The following is a 15528-nucleotide window of genomic DNA, read 5'->3' as shown; positions in this document are numbered from 1 at the left end:
AGATAATATTGCTGGTGTGATATGTGCACAGGCAGATGATTTCTCTTGAGAATTATTCTCGTTTTTTTTATTACAAAACTTACAAACATGAACAATGCACTTGGTGAACTCTGTTTACTGTATATCAGGCTTAGATCCGTATGAGAAAGCATTTTAGTCATCTGAAAACAACAATGCTCTTCACCTACATATGAGCACTTTGGTTGTCACAATACACACTTTTTTTCCTGATATTGATTTTGTACATTGTTTGTTTATGACTATAAATGTAGACCCAATGTAGAACAATATTTAAGTACTACTTACACTGCCAAAGTACTGAATCAAAATAATGCATTTTCTTCCCCAGGTTGATGTCCAACTACTCTCATGACCACCAAGTCAGCTGCCCATGCCCTGGGGAACACAAAGGCCACATAGTGGTCCATGAATGCTAGCCTTGGCGTACCCTGGTAGATAAGAGCTACATCAACAAAGCACGCTTTCTTGGTGCGGCCATATGCCAGTCAGGCCTATTTAGTGACACTGTCAGGGACTTTACCCAGGAGTCCTCAGCAGTAAAAGATCAACCATGCATGATGGGGCAGGTCATCTTCTGGTGGGCTCAGAAGACTGCTCCCCTGCAGGGCCCATCCACTCTGGCTGCTCCTTGCCAAGAGCTTCCTTCCCATGGTTCCAAGATCTGCTCCGGTGCCACAGCCCATTGCACTGGCTAGTGATCACACTGAGCATCACGCAGGAAGTCAACAATCCCACCCTAGGTCACCGTAAAGACCAATAAATGGACTGCCTGGAGAGGAGGACCATTCTTTTTCCGGCGGAGGGCCGGGGATTCCCCCCGCAGATGAATGTAATGGGCTGTAGGCAGCCAATGGTATCCAAGTAAGAGTGTTTTTTTTCCTGTCTTCGGGTGTGTAAGCCCAAATGCTGCCAGCATGGGACACACTGCAATCCAGCTCGCAACTTTGGTGCACTTCGCCACAAGTTCGACGGCATCAGAGAACTAGCTCCTTTCACTCGCATCTCTAGCCTCTTTGTGGGATCCTGGGAGGAAGGTAAGATCTAATCTTTAATTTTTTAGCTCTTCCTTGAGACGTGTTGGTTCCCGGTGTGTGCACACCCCATCCCGAAGCTGCCCAACCTCGGATACGTCAGCGATAGTACCAGTAATATTGCTTGTTCGGTCTCTGTCAGACTGGTTATCACTGCCCAGCATGATGGAGTGGCTCATTAGGACACTAGAGCACCTTCTATGAGGTTTGCCTACGTATGGAAGTGGAGTCTATTCGATGTGAGGTGCGCTTACCACTAAGAAGAACCACAGACATTCCAGATTAGTATTATGTTATTCTTCCTTAAGGATATGCTGGGGTGGAGGCTGTCACCCTCCACACTGAAGGTTTTGCGTTGCTGCCACCTCTGCTTATTATGACGCGGCAGATGGCAGTGCACTGAAGCATAACCTCATCAGCCGGTTCATCAGAGGCATGTGGTGCGAGATGGTTAAATCCATCCCACCTCCCTCTCATGCCCTCTTAGGATCTCTCTATAGCCCCAGCAGTCTGAAGCAAGATCCATTTTAGCCACTCAATTTATTATCTCTAAGAATTATGTCCATGAAGACAGCTCTGCTGGTTGCATTGGTAGTGTTCTAGAGCACTGTTTCCCAACCCTGTTCCTGGAGGCACACCAACAGTACATATTTTGGATGTTTTCCTTTTCTGACCCATTAACTTCAGGTGTTGGAGTCTCTTCTGATGTTATGATAAGTTGATTCAGGTGTGTTTGATTAGGGAGAGGTTGACAATGTGTACTGTTGGTGTGCCTTCAGGAACAGGGTTGGGAAACACTGTTCTAGAGTATCAGGAATCCGGAGCCATTTTTTGGTTTGAACAGGTAGTGAACCTGCCAGTGCCCTTTTATTGCTTTGTCCTGTTCACGCACTGCAGTTTTATGTGAACGCAATTGGAGCATACACTTCTAAGCAGCTCTTTTTTATGTTATGATTGGCAGAAGGGAAGTGCCATATCAAAGAAGAGGTTGGCCCACTGAATAGTTGATGCCATCAGCCTTGCTTTTGAGTGCCAGGGCGGGCCGCATCCCCCAGGAGTGAGATCACTCTTTAACAAAGAGTGTTGCCTTCTTTTGGGTGATAGTACACGGCGCCTCTCTAACTGATTCTGTAGAGCTGCAGGCTGGATGACACCTAACACATTTGCGAGATTCTATTTATTTGAGTGGAGCCGGTTTCCTCACGATTACTCAATAATTCCAGACAATCGAGGGGAAACTAACCTCAGTGTCCAAAAAAACACTTCCTGCGCCTTTCCCAAAGATACGTGCATTATTGTTCTCTGCTTAATATGCTCTCCCATTTGGTGAACGCTAGAGTGTTCCTCCAAGGCCCCTAGCACCCGACTCGGTGGAGGAGTACGGTGCCTGGCTCAGTATGATATTGGTATGCCCACTCGATCTACCCGTGTGTTGAGGGTTGGTGCCAGCTATGCTGATGATGATGATGATAGTGCTATTGATCCCCATTGGCAATCCAATATGCATCTTTCATCCATGGAGCATTGCCCCTTCTCAGGCAGACACGTGTCTTCCCTACCCGCTAACCAGCTTATCATATGAGGTGCTCCCCTGGATAAGGCTAGCCCATATGCTTACACTGTCATCGGGTCTCGCCGTTTGGATAGCAGGTGGCCTCCACAGCGTCCTTCCCCCTGCGGGACTGGCACACTTCCCCAACGTACTCTCATATTTTTTAAATCCCGAGACTACAGTTAGCTAGGTTTAAAAATAATTTACGACCCCTAAAATTCAAAATTAATCCCATATTCTGGTAATTAAAAGGCCTGGGGACGTTGGAAGGTTGCGCATTTGGTGATTGGGAAACTTCTCACCAAAACACATGATGGGCTCAGCTACTGTGGCATTATCCATAAACTCTCTCAAAGCGTCTCTCCTAGACACACATTGAGGTTCCCGATCTGATAGGGAACGTCCTGGTTACATCTGTAACCCACGTTCTCTAAAAGAGAGAATGGAGACAAGTGTCTTCTCTGGCACAGCAGCTGGGTCTCCAGTTGATAGCTGAGTATTTGGCTTCTTCAGTGACTAAAATCTGAAGCACTCTCCTGTGAGTGCGGACTATATACTCTACTAATGATTAATTGCCAGCACCTGCAGATCTGTACTCTGCCAACTCATAGGCATTCATTGGCCCTTTTTATTACTCTTCAGAGTGATTGGTCATCTAGTGTACTCCCTAAGTGTCTCTTCTAGACACACACCTCCATTGTCTCCTTTAGGGAATGTGGGTTACGGACGTAACCAGAACGTTCAGTGCTGTGTATGGTTGTGTATGATTAAGTTTGTGTGTGTCTTTGTAGATAAACACAAGCGTGTCCAGAACCCTGCCCTTTTCCACATTCATTCATTTTCTTTTCGGCTTAGTCCCTTTATTATTCCGGGGTCACCACTGCGGAATGAACCGCCAACTTATCCAGCATATGTTTCATGCAGCGATGCCCTCGAAGCTGTAACCCATCTCTGGGAAACCATACACACTCATTCACACTCATACACTATGGACAATTTTAGCTTACCCAATTCACCTGTATCACAAGTCTTTGGACTGTGGGGGAAACCAGAGCACCCGCTCACATTAGGTATGGTTGCCTTGAACCATGACAAAGCACGATTGTCCCCCTCCCCTCTCCCCCTCGGCCTGCACTCACATCACAATTTTTTACCTACCGAACCGAAGCACGGTTACGTCATCGATGATGCGAATGTTCAGTTTAACAGGAAGCTCTCGCTCAGTTTCAGAGACTGCTTAGTTATATTGTTTTAGTTGTTTGAGATGCAGTGACACTCATGACGAGTGACGAGATCCACAGCTTTTGATGGTCATTAATTGTCATAAAAGTCCTCATGCTGCACGTATTAGGAGATTTGCTGAAGGTGCAGCTGACGTGCAGCAGGGGGTTTGTGTCTTTAAGAAACTACCACAGTTTGCTTTCATTAAACAGTAAGAATTATTAATAAATGCATATGAAACAGTCCCTTAATAGTGACATCACGTCTTCAGTTTCTAACTCAGGCACGCTTTGCACTCACACTACAATAGTACCGTGCCAAAGCCCAACTGAACCGCGTTCTGGCACTCCTCATCCAACCGGGAAAGGGTCAGCCACCAGAATCGTACCTGAGCCCAATTCAGAGCACTCACACTTCTCAAACGAACCGGGAAATGTGCCTGGGCACGGTTTGAATAGCATAGTGTGAGTGCGCCCTAAATCAATCTATATGACACCAAAACTCTGTTTTAAAAAAATCTTTTGAAATGACATCACACTGAATGAGATTAACTGGAATGTCAGTTAGACAGCTCATATAATGTAAATTCCAAATAAAAAAAGCCAATCAGCAATGTAATAACGTTGGACTTTACTATCATTTTAACTGTGTCAATGCTGCACTAGAAGTTCCAGATATCATAAAAATAGCCATGCTTGTGGTTGGTGTCAAGAAAGTTTATGATACCATTAATTAAATTCAGTTAGATAGCTGCATGTACATGACTAAAAATAGCTGAGTACATTCCCAAGATGGTTGAAGCATCAACTGATCTGCTTTGCAAAGGACTTCGTCTTTAATGATACTTCAAGTGAAATGGAAATCAAGTGGAAATAGAGTCTGCAACTTGTGGTGCATCACTTTCACAAATGAAAGTTTTGATTTATTTATTTCTTCTTTTTTTTTTTTTTTACTTTATGTCCTTCGGACATGTCAGTGTAAACATTAGTGTGTTGGCGTCCTGAGCAAGATCTAGAAGCTATGCTGGGCTTTGATAAACATATTGTGGTTGCTTGTGTGCACAATGTTACATTTCTCTGTAAACAAAATTGACTTTTTTAATAAGGATTACATGTTATACTGATTTTCTCTAAAGCACTTTTACATCTGAATGAAATTGCGCTGTCAGATTTTATATAGGTCAAATTTATGTGAACAAATATGAGGTAAAGCACAGGAGGGAATACAAGGTGGGCCGAAACAAATCCCAAGGTTATTACTAGAGGCACAAGATGCAGTGTCCTTTATCTGTCAGAGATAACAGCATGTGTTGATGTATAACACTTAGGACACATGAATAATGAAGCAAACCTGCTTTGATCATTATTTTGCATGGCTCACCTTTACGGTCATAGTGATATCTGATTTACACCTGCAAAAATAACATTTTAACATTCTGTTTGTGGCAAAAGTTGCGTACATGGGGATGTGACCTACATTCCGAGCTCTATAAACCCCTGTGCTGTGTGAATAAATTATTCTGTGAAAGAGAGCACTGCATTTTACTCAGTGCAAGAGACATGGGTTTTAAAGAGGATTTTCAGAAGCTTAACAGGTTTAAAAACACCTAATCTAGACTAAAAAGCCAGAGTCAGCTGGTTATAAGAGATGTTATGGCAGCTTGAATATTAAGGGGAGCAGATATTAAATAAAACAATTTAGATTAACATCCGTATAAATCCAAGTAGTACATTTTCTTACACTGTACAGATAATCTATTCATTGACAAATAATGTATTTATTGTGTGTAGCTAAGATGTTCCTTTATTTATGCTGTTATAATGCATTATATGACCTTGATATGAACTTAGTGAAAATGAAAATGAATCTTTAATGTTTTACAACATGACTTTACCTTAGCAGTTAGCTGCATAAATATTTGGATATCCACACAATTTTAACATTTTTGATTCTATACACCAACACAATCGATTTCAAATTAAATGAAGATGCACTTTACCTGCAAACTGTCAGCTTTAATTTGTGGGTATTTACATCGAAGTCAGGTGAACGCTGTAGGAGTTATAAGAGTTTGCATATGTGCCTCTAATCTGGCCTTCCTGTTTTTGACGCTCACTTGTGGTTTACATCTTGTGGTGAACCCTCTGTATTCACTCTGGTATGGTCTTCTCACCAGACAAGGGTGTTTTCTTCATCAGAGAAATAGTTCTTTGGTCGTCCACCACAGTTTTCTGTGGTCTTCTGGGTCTTTTGGTGTTGTTGAGCTCACTGGTGCATTCCTTCTTTTTAGTAATGTTCCAAATCGTTGTTTTGGCCACGTCTAATGTTTTTGCTATGTTTTCGATGGGTTTGTTTTAGTGTTTTAACCTAATAATGACTTGCTTGACTGGTAGTGATAGCTCTTTGGATCTCATCTTGAGAGCTGACAGTAACAGATTCCAGTTTGCTCATTGTAATTGAGAAAATGAGGGAATAACACACACCTGGCCACCTGGAACAGCTTAGAAGCTAATTGTCCAATTACTTTTGGACCCTTTACAAGTGGGAGGCACATACACAAACTGTTGTAATCCCTACAGCGTTGATCTGATTTGGATATAAATACCCTCAAATTAAAGTGGACACTTGTTTGTTTCATTTGAAATCGATTGTGTTGGTGTACAGAGTCAAAAATGTTGGAATTGTGTCGATGTCCAAATATTTCTAAGCATATATTTAAATGTGTGTAGATATATATATATATATATATATATATATATATATATATATATATATATATATATATATATATATATATATATATATATATAGCAGTTACAGACTTAAAGAACCCCTATTATGGGTTTTTGAAAATGACCTTCCATGCAGTGGGTAACACAGCTCTAAGTGAATAAAAACATCCAGCTAAGGTTTAAATCTAAAAGTGCACCATGTTTAAAACTATTGATTCTTTAGTGAAATAGTCGACTAAACGAATCGAGTTGGGTTCTGATATTTTGTTTGATCGCATCGACGCCAATACGGTACATCATCAAATATGTACTTCCAGTTCCGGTAAAATGTGCACGCGCTTTCCCTCCACACACTAGCGGAGGCTAGGGGGATCACAGGACTGATCATGAAGCAAAGAGGATGATCACTGACAGATGGAGATTTGGCTGCGGAAAATAAAGGGTTTAACTTCATTTTCACAACAATACCACAATATAGCCAACCTAGAGCTGTGTTTATTCCTGTCATTTTTCTGATTTTATAACAAAATATGACCTTTTTTCATGCAAAATAGGGGCTCTTTAAAGAAGCCCTTTTGCATTCAAGCGCTGTTGGTTTTACTGAACTTTGTAACCCAAGATCTTTATTACAAAATTACTATTACAAATGTTTGTTGTGTAAAATAATGTGCTTGTTTTGTTCTAAAAATATATTTGTTTTGTAGGTAGCTGGCAGTATAGGCTTTGGATTTAATTTACATTACCTCACATGTGTAGTACACATTTTTTTTATTTAAATTTTTTTATTGAAAGTACATATTTTATAGATATTCTAAAAGTTTCAATTTAAAAGTACTGCATAAAAGAAATGAACCTCTGTGTACTGTTTACTAAATAAACATTTAATAGTTGGATGGTCAAATAAACCAACTTCCTTTATAATCAAATTACACCAAACTAGAGCTGTGATTAAGCAAAGATTAATCGCAATCACGATTTGAAACGTTACGATATGAACTATATTTATAGATTATATAATTTCCCTCACTCAAAGCAAATGCATGAAGCCAATTGAGTGAGCTCACTTTCGTTCTGCCCAGTTAGAATTGTGCAATCGAACTATGCAGAATGCCCACGATAAAACAAACAAACATGCGGACAAGTGGGATGATGGCTTCTGCATTAACAGACAAATTAATATCAAAGAAAAACAGTACGTCGATAATACAGGTATATTTTACTATCAAAGTCAAAGACACCAAGCAAAAACAGGTCATTTGTAATAGCTGTCGCAGAATTGCTGCCACAGCATGAGAAAATACAACAACCAGCACCTAAAAAAGCACCACATGTGGCTTTATGAGGAGTGTCTTGCTAAAAAGTCAACTAAAAGTATTGCCAGTGGCACTCAATATAGTACAATTTCAGAGTTGTTTGCAGCTGTTACACCATATGAAAAAACTGCACGAAGACACCATAACTCACAACTGTTTGCTCCAGAGAAATATTAGTGTTTAATTCTAAAGTTTATTTATAAACAAATTTGTATAAATGTTTAAGTAAGTTAATATCTTTTCAGCTCAGCTAGAAATTGCGAGAATTGTGAGAACACAGCACAGTTAACGTATCATTAACAGATTCATTCATGTCAGGCAGTGTGTGCAGGGCCGGTGAGCAATCCGTGTATCTTTTGGTCACTCAATTTTGTTATAAAAATGTATTTTCTTGTGATAGCGGGATTTCGTTTATATTTTCCTTACATATTTCATATATTTTTTGCTTGTTAGTTTTGATTAGTGTTGATTCCAAATGCAACAAATCTGTTTATATAAAACTTGTAGTAACAGTGCTCATAATTGGTGGGTGCGACTAAATTTTGACTGGTGCGCCTAACTATTCAGTTAGGAGCACCAGTGCTACCAAGCAAAAAGGTTAGATTCGAGCCCTGCAGATCATTTTTTAACTAACACTCACTGCATTTTAGCAGTAAGAAGCTATGATAGAGAATATTGAGCTAAATCTTGACTACAAAGTTTAATCAAAAATCAAATCAAAATTACAATATCTTTAAAAAAAAATCCCCAAATTGCACAGCCCTATATCAAGCAACAAGTCAAAACTCATTGCTTTCCCCCTCACAAAACCTTATACTTCATTCTTTGTCTCTTTTCTCTGTGTAATTTCACTTTTAAAAAGACAGACACACACATGTTGCTGCAACAATACCCAATTAAACAATGAAAAGTCTCTCAATTTACTTTGTGTTTCGCTCCGTAATCCCAAAAGAAGTACTTCCTTTAATATAATTGGTTCCAGAGCACCCATTCAAAACATCAGTGCAATGGCATCTCTATTCCAAAGACAGCTGCAAAGCAAGATAAGTGGAAAGTATTACCTTCATAGCTCTAACATGATTTATAGTGTTGTTAAAACGTCTCAAAATATTGAAAGTGTTGCGCAAACCTGATATCTTTAAGAGAGCGTCTTGGAAAGATGAATTGCACAATTGAAGCTATCTAAGATGACTAGAAAAACTGCATGTTCAATTAGAGGCAAGAGGTCACATAACAAAATAAGTGTAGGAGAGAGATTTCATAGCAAACAAAGACAAACAGTGATGACTGCAATACAAAACCTTACATTTTACCCATTTGGTTTATATCATAGCACAGGGACTTCAGGATAAAAGCATTTGATATTGATTTGGGCCGAATAAAACCTGCTTGATAAATATAAAATGCCTTAATTGTGACTATTTAATCAGGCAAGGTTTAGCAAAACACCGCGAAAGGGAAAACAATCAGTTCATAGAAATAAAAATGAACCTTTCTTTATGCCACCTGACTATTGGAAGTCATTCATCCAAGTCATCCACAAACAGTCCCCGTGCATCTCTGATTGGATGAGATTCTATTCAATTAGCATGCTAATGAGGGCATCTCGTGTCCCATTGTGTCGAAGGCACTGACAGGACAACGGCAATTAGCATAAGTCATTATCAATTTACTGAGAGATACAAAACGATTGGTGGAGAGGAGGAAGAGAGGGGGAGGAAAGCAGAGCTGGACTTGTAGTCAATGCAGGAATGCAATGAATAGAGAAAAGTGCTGATGCTAAGCGGTTTCCTTCCGTTGTGATCACACCACAAGATAGCAGGAAGAATTAGCATATCAGATAAATAGGACGTTGAGCAATTAGATTTAACGTGGACTGGGTGTAGGATTTAAAGTACCATCACCGTCCATTTTATTCTTTATTTTGCCAGTTTACTGTCAATTCAGGCTACATTATTTCAAGTCTCAATAGTGTTATACCAAGTGTATTGGTGATTCTTAAATGAAAATGTTAGAACATTTTGTTAATGTTACTGCTGCTATTATCATCAAGTGAACTAATATCAGTTTTCATATCAGTTAAAATGACTGCTTTTATAAAGTAGATTCATCTCATTTTACATGGATAATTTTGCTGTTGCTTTTATTTCATGTGGTTGCACTCTTTTACATATTACTATCCCATTGCTTCGCACATAGGTCAGTATTGCACAGTTGCACATACAGATGTGCATACACTGATATATTTACAAATAATAATTCAAACTTCTGCAGTTTTATTTGTATTATGTTTGTCTGTAGGTACATGATTATTATTATTATTATTATTATTAATATTTACATAGTTTTGCACTTGTCTAATTCTACTGTGGATCCCACCTTTTTATTTTTTAATCAACCAATCTATGCTAAGCCAATCAGAATCCTGAACAATAAAAAGGAGATAGCGGTGCTTAATCTGATGTCAAACAAAAGAGATTAGCGCACACTCTGCATCACAAGCCAAAATCACAGGTTTCACCATCTTCACTCTGGCCTTTTTTCAAAAAAAGGGTCTGTTTCTGTCACCAGATATTATGTCTACAGGTGGACGAATGACCAAATCCTATAGGAAAAGCTGTGGTTTTGAAAATGCATATGTTGTGTGGACAGTGCTTTGGTCTAAACATCAATTACTAACTAACTTACATACATACATACATACATACATACATACATACATACATACATATAATAGTAGTAGAACTTAAAATTAGAAAAAAAAGTACAAATTCATATTAAATTAAATATTAAAGTTAGAAATCCTATTCAAAACACATTTTTCTGGAAATATGTTTCACCCAGACTCAGGTTTTGTTCTATTTAACAAAAAGAGCAAAAAGTGAAACAATAGATATAATAATATTTGGTGCTGCAAGGTGGCATTTTTTAATGGAGGCATTTATCTACCTTGGCAATGGCATCAAAAGCAGTGATTGATTGGTGGTATAATTTAACTTGATTCTTGTGCATGATACGATAATTATTTAAAAGGCACACTCCCATGATTTCAATCAATCAATCAATCAATCAATCAATTAATCAATCAACCAATGCATTAGTGCTATCTGTAAACAAGATTACTGACTTTAATGAATACGACCATCAATAATCTCTCATTCAAAAATAATCATAAATAAAGTGATCAGATGGATCAAATATGCCTGTCTCATAAAAAAATCTAATCTTTCATTAGTTTTTTTCAGTAGTTGAAATGCCACTTTAACACGTCACAGAAATGGAGCAAAATCTTTACCTAGACTAGTGCATTTACTTTTCTAAAATGCTTGTCATTGCTCTGAAAGTCATGCCATGTATGCAATCTAATTTGATTTGCAATTTAATTTGAAAACATTGTTTGTTCATTCATGTCAAGTTTTTTAGCAAGGGTTTTGGGAATACAAAGCATTAAAAACAAATAAACAATTGTGCTCTGTGTCTGTCAAACGAACGAACGAACAAACGAACAAATGAATGAACGAACAAAAGCACAAACGAACGAATTAACGAATGAATAAAAAGCAAGAAAAAAAACCCACAAATAAATGTGTTAAGTTCAATAAACATATTAAAATTTGTTCTGCTTAATTTGAGTTATTTGTAAATTTAAGCTGTGAAAATAAAACATTATAGAATTGTATTTTATTTGGTACATCATGGACCAGTCTGAACGATCGGATGATAAATGTATTTTACATTAAAAACTGGTTCTTTCTAATAACATTATTTAACAAAAAAAGAAAAGAAAAAAGAATAATTAGAACAGTCATTCATGTATTTAAGATTTAATTTACATGGCACTGTCATTACACGTTACCCTAACAACCGCGTGCTATAAGATAACCATAACTTATTTCCTATAATAATATGAATTTATTTAATGGTCATCAATGTTTCCATATCACCTCACCATTAAACTGATTTAGCACATACCTGCCAATATTTGTCTTTAAAATTTCAGGGGATCGGGGAGGGAGGGATCTTGGGGTAGTTGTGTTGTGTGTTTGTCTAAACAACACAGCTGAGAACTGGGTTAGTAACTGTACTGTGGTGTTAGTAACTGTACTATGGACCGAGTTTCGGGCGGCCGCTACAATCGGATACAAAACCAAAGTTGCCAACCCAGGGGTGTTACAGACTGTACCAAAAACCTGAGAATTGGGGGCAGGGTGAAATTATGGAAGTTTTCTGGGGGAAATTGCAATACGGTAGGGTGGCAGGAGATGGTCTGAAATACGGGAGACTCCCAGGAAAAATAGGAGTGTTGGCAGGTATGATTTAGCACAATGAAAAGATGGGTGGATGACAACAAAACTCAAGTCATGTTGCAATTGCCAAGTCTACCCTGTAGCTTTGTTTTACTAGCTGTCTAATAAAACTTAAAAATTTAAATTTTTCAATTAACTTAGACGCTTCATAGCATTTTTACATTGCTAATCTCTGAGTGCTTTTTTATCCTCACTTGTAAATATCATAAACTGGATAAAAGCTTCTGCTTAATGGATACAACACCGTTTCCTTATCCACAAAAGTAAAGGAACAAAGTAAAGAGAAACAGTAAAGAGAAAGTAAAGAGGCTGAATGGAGGAGGCTCATTCTTAATTCTTGATGGAGATGATCTGTTTAACTGTTTTCTTGCTAGTGAGGTGTTCAGATTTTCCACTTACAAAGTCTGCCATGTAAATAGCAAATGTGCCATGGTGAAACACAACTGACTCTTAAACAGGAATGAGAGATGAGACTCTGATTGGTTTAATGCACCTTATGCTCAAAACACACCCATAACTCATTAAAAGAATATGTACAACCCTGTTAGATCATGCGCAGAGCATATTTTGCCGTTCTTGAAATAGCAAAAGTGGATTTGGACAGGCCCTTATTGCTTTTGCTCCATGCGCTTTAGACTTTGCGCTTAGATCGTTAAATAGAGCCCACAGTCTCAGTTTCTCTAAGTGTAGTCAACTCTGTATAGTAGTTACTGAATTATACAGAATTTGTATAGTCAGATGGTTAAGTGTTGTGCATACTGTATTTAATATATTTGCTGTTCTTTTACTGTATAGTTTGTATTTGTACCACCGTGATCCTGCAAGACGAGATAACTTGGTCCAATATCTGTCCACACAGCAGAATTACAACAAATAAATACATTAATATGAATTATTAATTAATTAAAAAATCTTCAGCATGAATTCTTAATGACTCTGTCTGCATGTTTCTGTAACAGTTGACTACTATAACATGCAGTAAGTCATCTCTGTTCTATGTAAATTTTAAAGTCCTATGTGAATATAAATGAATATTTAATAAAAAGTACCTTTTGTATTTCCCCTGCCAGCTGCAGAAGGGAAGGGGACGCTGTGGCCTGCAGGGATCCAGAGTTTGTCACAGGACTGTGCAGGCTGACATAAGCCACTGCCCTGCTCTGTAGCACCAGTGCATTCTCCTGTACAGACACACACACACACAGCGTTAATCGATATTTCAGCATTAAAGCCTGAGTAACCCCCAGTGAGACACTGCAATTTTCTGAAATGAGCACTGTGAATAATAGGAACCATTATTGTCTTTTTCATACTCAAGAACTATCATTTCATTGTAACATTATTTAGGGCTTCTTAAGATTAATGGTGACGTTTGTATTGTACTGATTAGAATAAACTTCTTTGCAGAACAGAATAATTTCATTAACACTGCAAAATCATCCGTCTGTCTGATTGAATCTTCATGGCTTGCTGATCATGTTAGCAAGCTTTGGTACGGCTGCTCAGGGCTAATCTGCACTGCTCTGTTTTTCTTTCTTCGCTTATGTTGTCAAACTGTGCAAGATAAAAAAAGGCAAGAGGTTTTGACCTCCTGCTACACTCAACTTTTGGGTCATGACACCGCGTTGAGATTTCTATAAAATGTATTATTATGCTGAATCATTCAAAAAAAGCTTTTAAATTTTGAATCTATATTTAAAACATGGAGCGTATGTGTATTGTGTAAATTGTAGGCTACAATGTGACCCGCATGCCACTTAAGAGTCATAAAGGGCTTCTTTTTTTTTGCTCCTACACATAATTCGCTTCGGCGATATGATATTATAATGCCCATGTTTTGCATAACAAATGATACCATCGCAGAAGGTCTAGAATGTTTAATTGTTTCCCCAATCTTCACTACAAGTTCCATCATTTAGGTGACACTGGGCAATAGGAGCACATAATTTCTCAGTTATATCTACGGGTGTTGCCATTAATCCGTGGGTCAGGTAATCAAAAAATAGGCTGCATATTTACTTAACTACTACTTCCTTATTTACTTACTTAACTATTTACTTAATTAACTACTTTCTCTAAAATATTAAAGTGTTTTAAGCAATTTTATTTGACAGACTGGCACAAATATGCAGACATCTCCATTCTCACGAGTTTCTGAGTTCTATCAGCCTTCGAACTGAGTTCGTTCTTCCAAGGTAATCTGGAAACACGCTCAGTGCTCTGAATACATTGTAAAATCATGTCTTGCTTATTTAAATTACTTGATTAAACTAATTAAATTGAAACTGAGCGGCGCAATGGATGATTTTGTCAATAAAAATGAAAACAGTTTAATATAAGTTCATCTGAAAGTGTGAATAGTTCACTTAAATTTTATTTAGGCTAGACTATTATTTTATTAAATAAACCAGTTCGAGTTTTGAAACAGAAGCATATGGTGCACTGGTTTTGAAGCACTTTACCTCAAATGTTATTTGCTATTCTTGTTTATCTAGTAGATAACAGACCAATGAAAAATACATTAAAATTATGATACAAACTAAACCAAATGAAATTATTATTTTTAAATATATTTTTGTTCCAAGAAAAAATATATACAAATAATTTTTTGGAGCCCATCCACAACTTAACTGTGCGGGTGGATGAAGTTTCACACCTGAAACTTGCCTATATTACTTATTCACTGTTGCTCTTATAGTTGTGTAAATTGCTTCCTTGTCCTCATTTGTAAGTCGCTTTGGATAAAAGCGTCTGCTAAATGACAAAAAAAAGGTTTTAATTAATGCTACGCTGTTGTTGTATGTCACAATCACCAGCGGCCGTAACTTCTTAGATCGCTGGATCTCAGTCACAATAACTTATGGACTACAAATTCGCTATTCATGGACTACATTTTCATACATGCACTCTGCTCACACACACACACATGCTTCCTCATTCAGACTGATTACACTCGCACCACCTGAGGATTGTCAAAGACTGATTACACAAACTATTTAAACAGCACACTCACTTATTCCCGTTGCCGAGTCTTGTTATCTGTAAAGTGACAATTCAACGCATTTTCTTAACCTTGTTCTTCCGTGTGTTTGCCTTAGCCTTGTTTATTTACATTTACATTTAGTCATTTAGCAGACGCTTTTATCCAAAGCAACTTCCAAATGAGGGTAAGGAAGCAATTTACACAACTATAAGAGCAACAGTGAATAAGTGCTATGGGTAAGTTTCAGGTGTGTAAAGTCTAAGATGCAAAACATTAGGAATTTTTATTTTTTTCTTTCCTAGTTCTCCCTGTCTGCCGCCTGCCTTCCGACCTCTCGCTTGTTATATTGAGTACAATTCTGGATTGCCGTT

The 15528-nt window shown here is 37.9% G+C and overlaps 1 protein-coding gene across 2 annotated transcripts in view; it reads right to left on the bottom strand.

Annotated features, from left to right (window-relative positions):
* LOC130236979 (inactive N-acetylated-alpha-linked acidic dipeptidase-like protein 2) overlaps positions 1 to 15528 on the bottom strand; it is a 554471-nt gene that overhangs the window by 168700 nt on the left and 370243 nt on the right. For both annotated transcript variants that reach the window (XM_056467749.1, XM_056467750.1), the window contains exon 9: positions 13227 to 13355. In XM_056467749.1, coding sequence (XP_056323724.1) covers positions 13227 to 13355 — 129 coding nt within the window. The remainder of the gene's footprint in view (positions 1 to 13226; positions 13356 to 15528) is intronic.

This window comes from Danio aesculapii, chromosome 11 (assembly GCF_903798145.1).
Source record: "Danio aesculapii chromosome 11, fDanAes4.1, whole genome shotgun sequence".
In the NCBI taxonomy this organism is placed as follows: Eukaryota; Metazoa; Chordata; class Actinopteri; order Cypriniformes; family Danionidae; genus Danio; species Danio aesculapii.
This window is presented reverse-complemented; position numbering and strand designations above follow the sequence as displayed.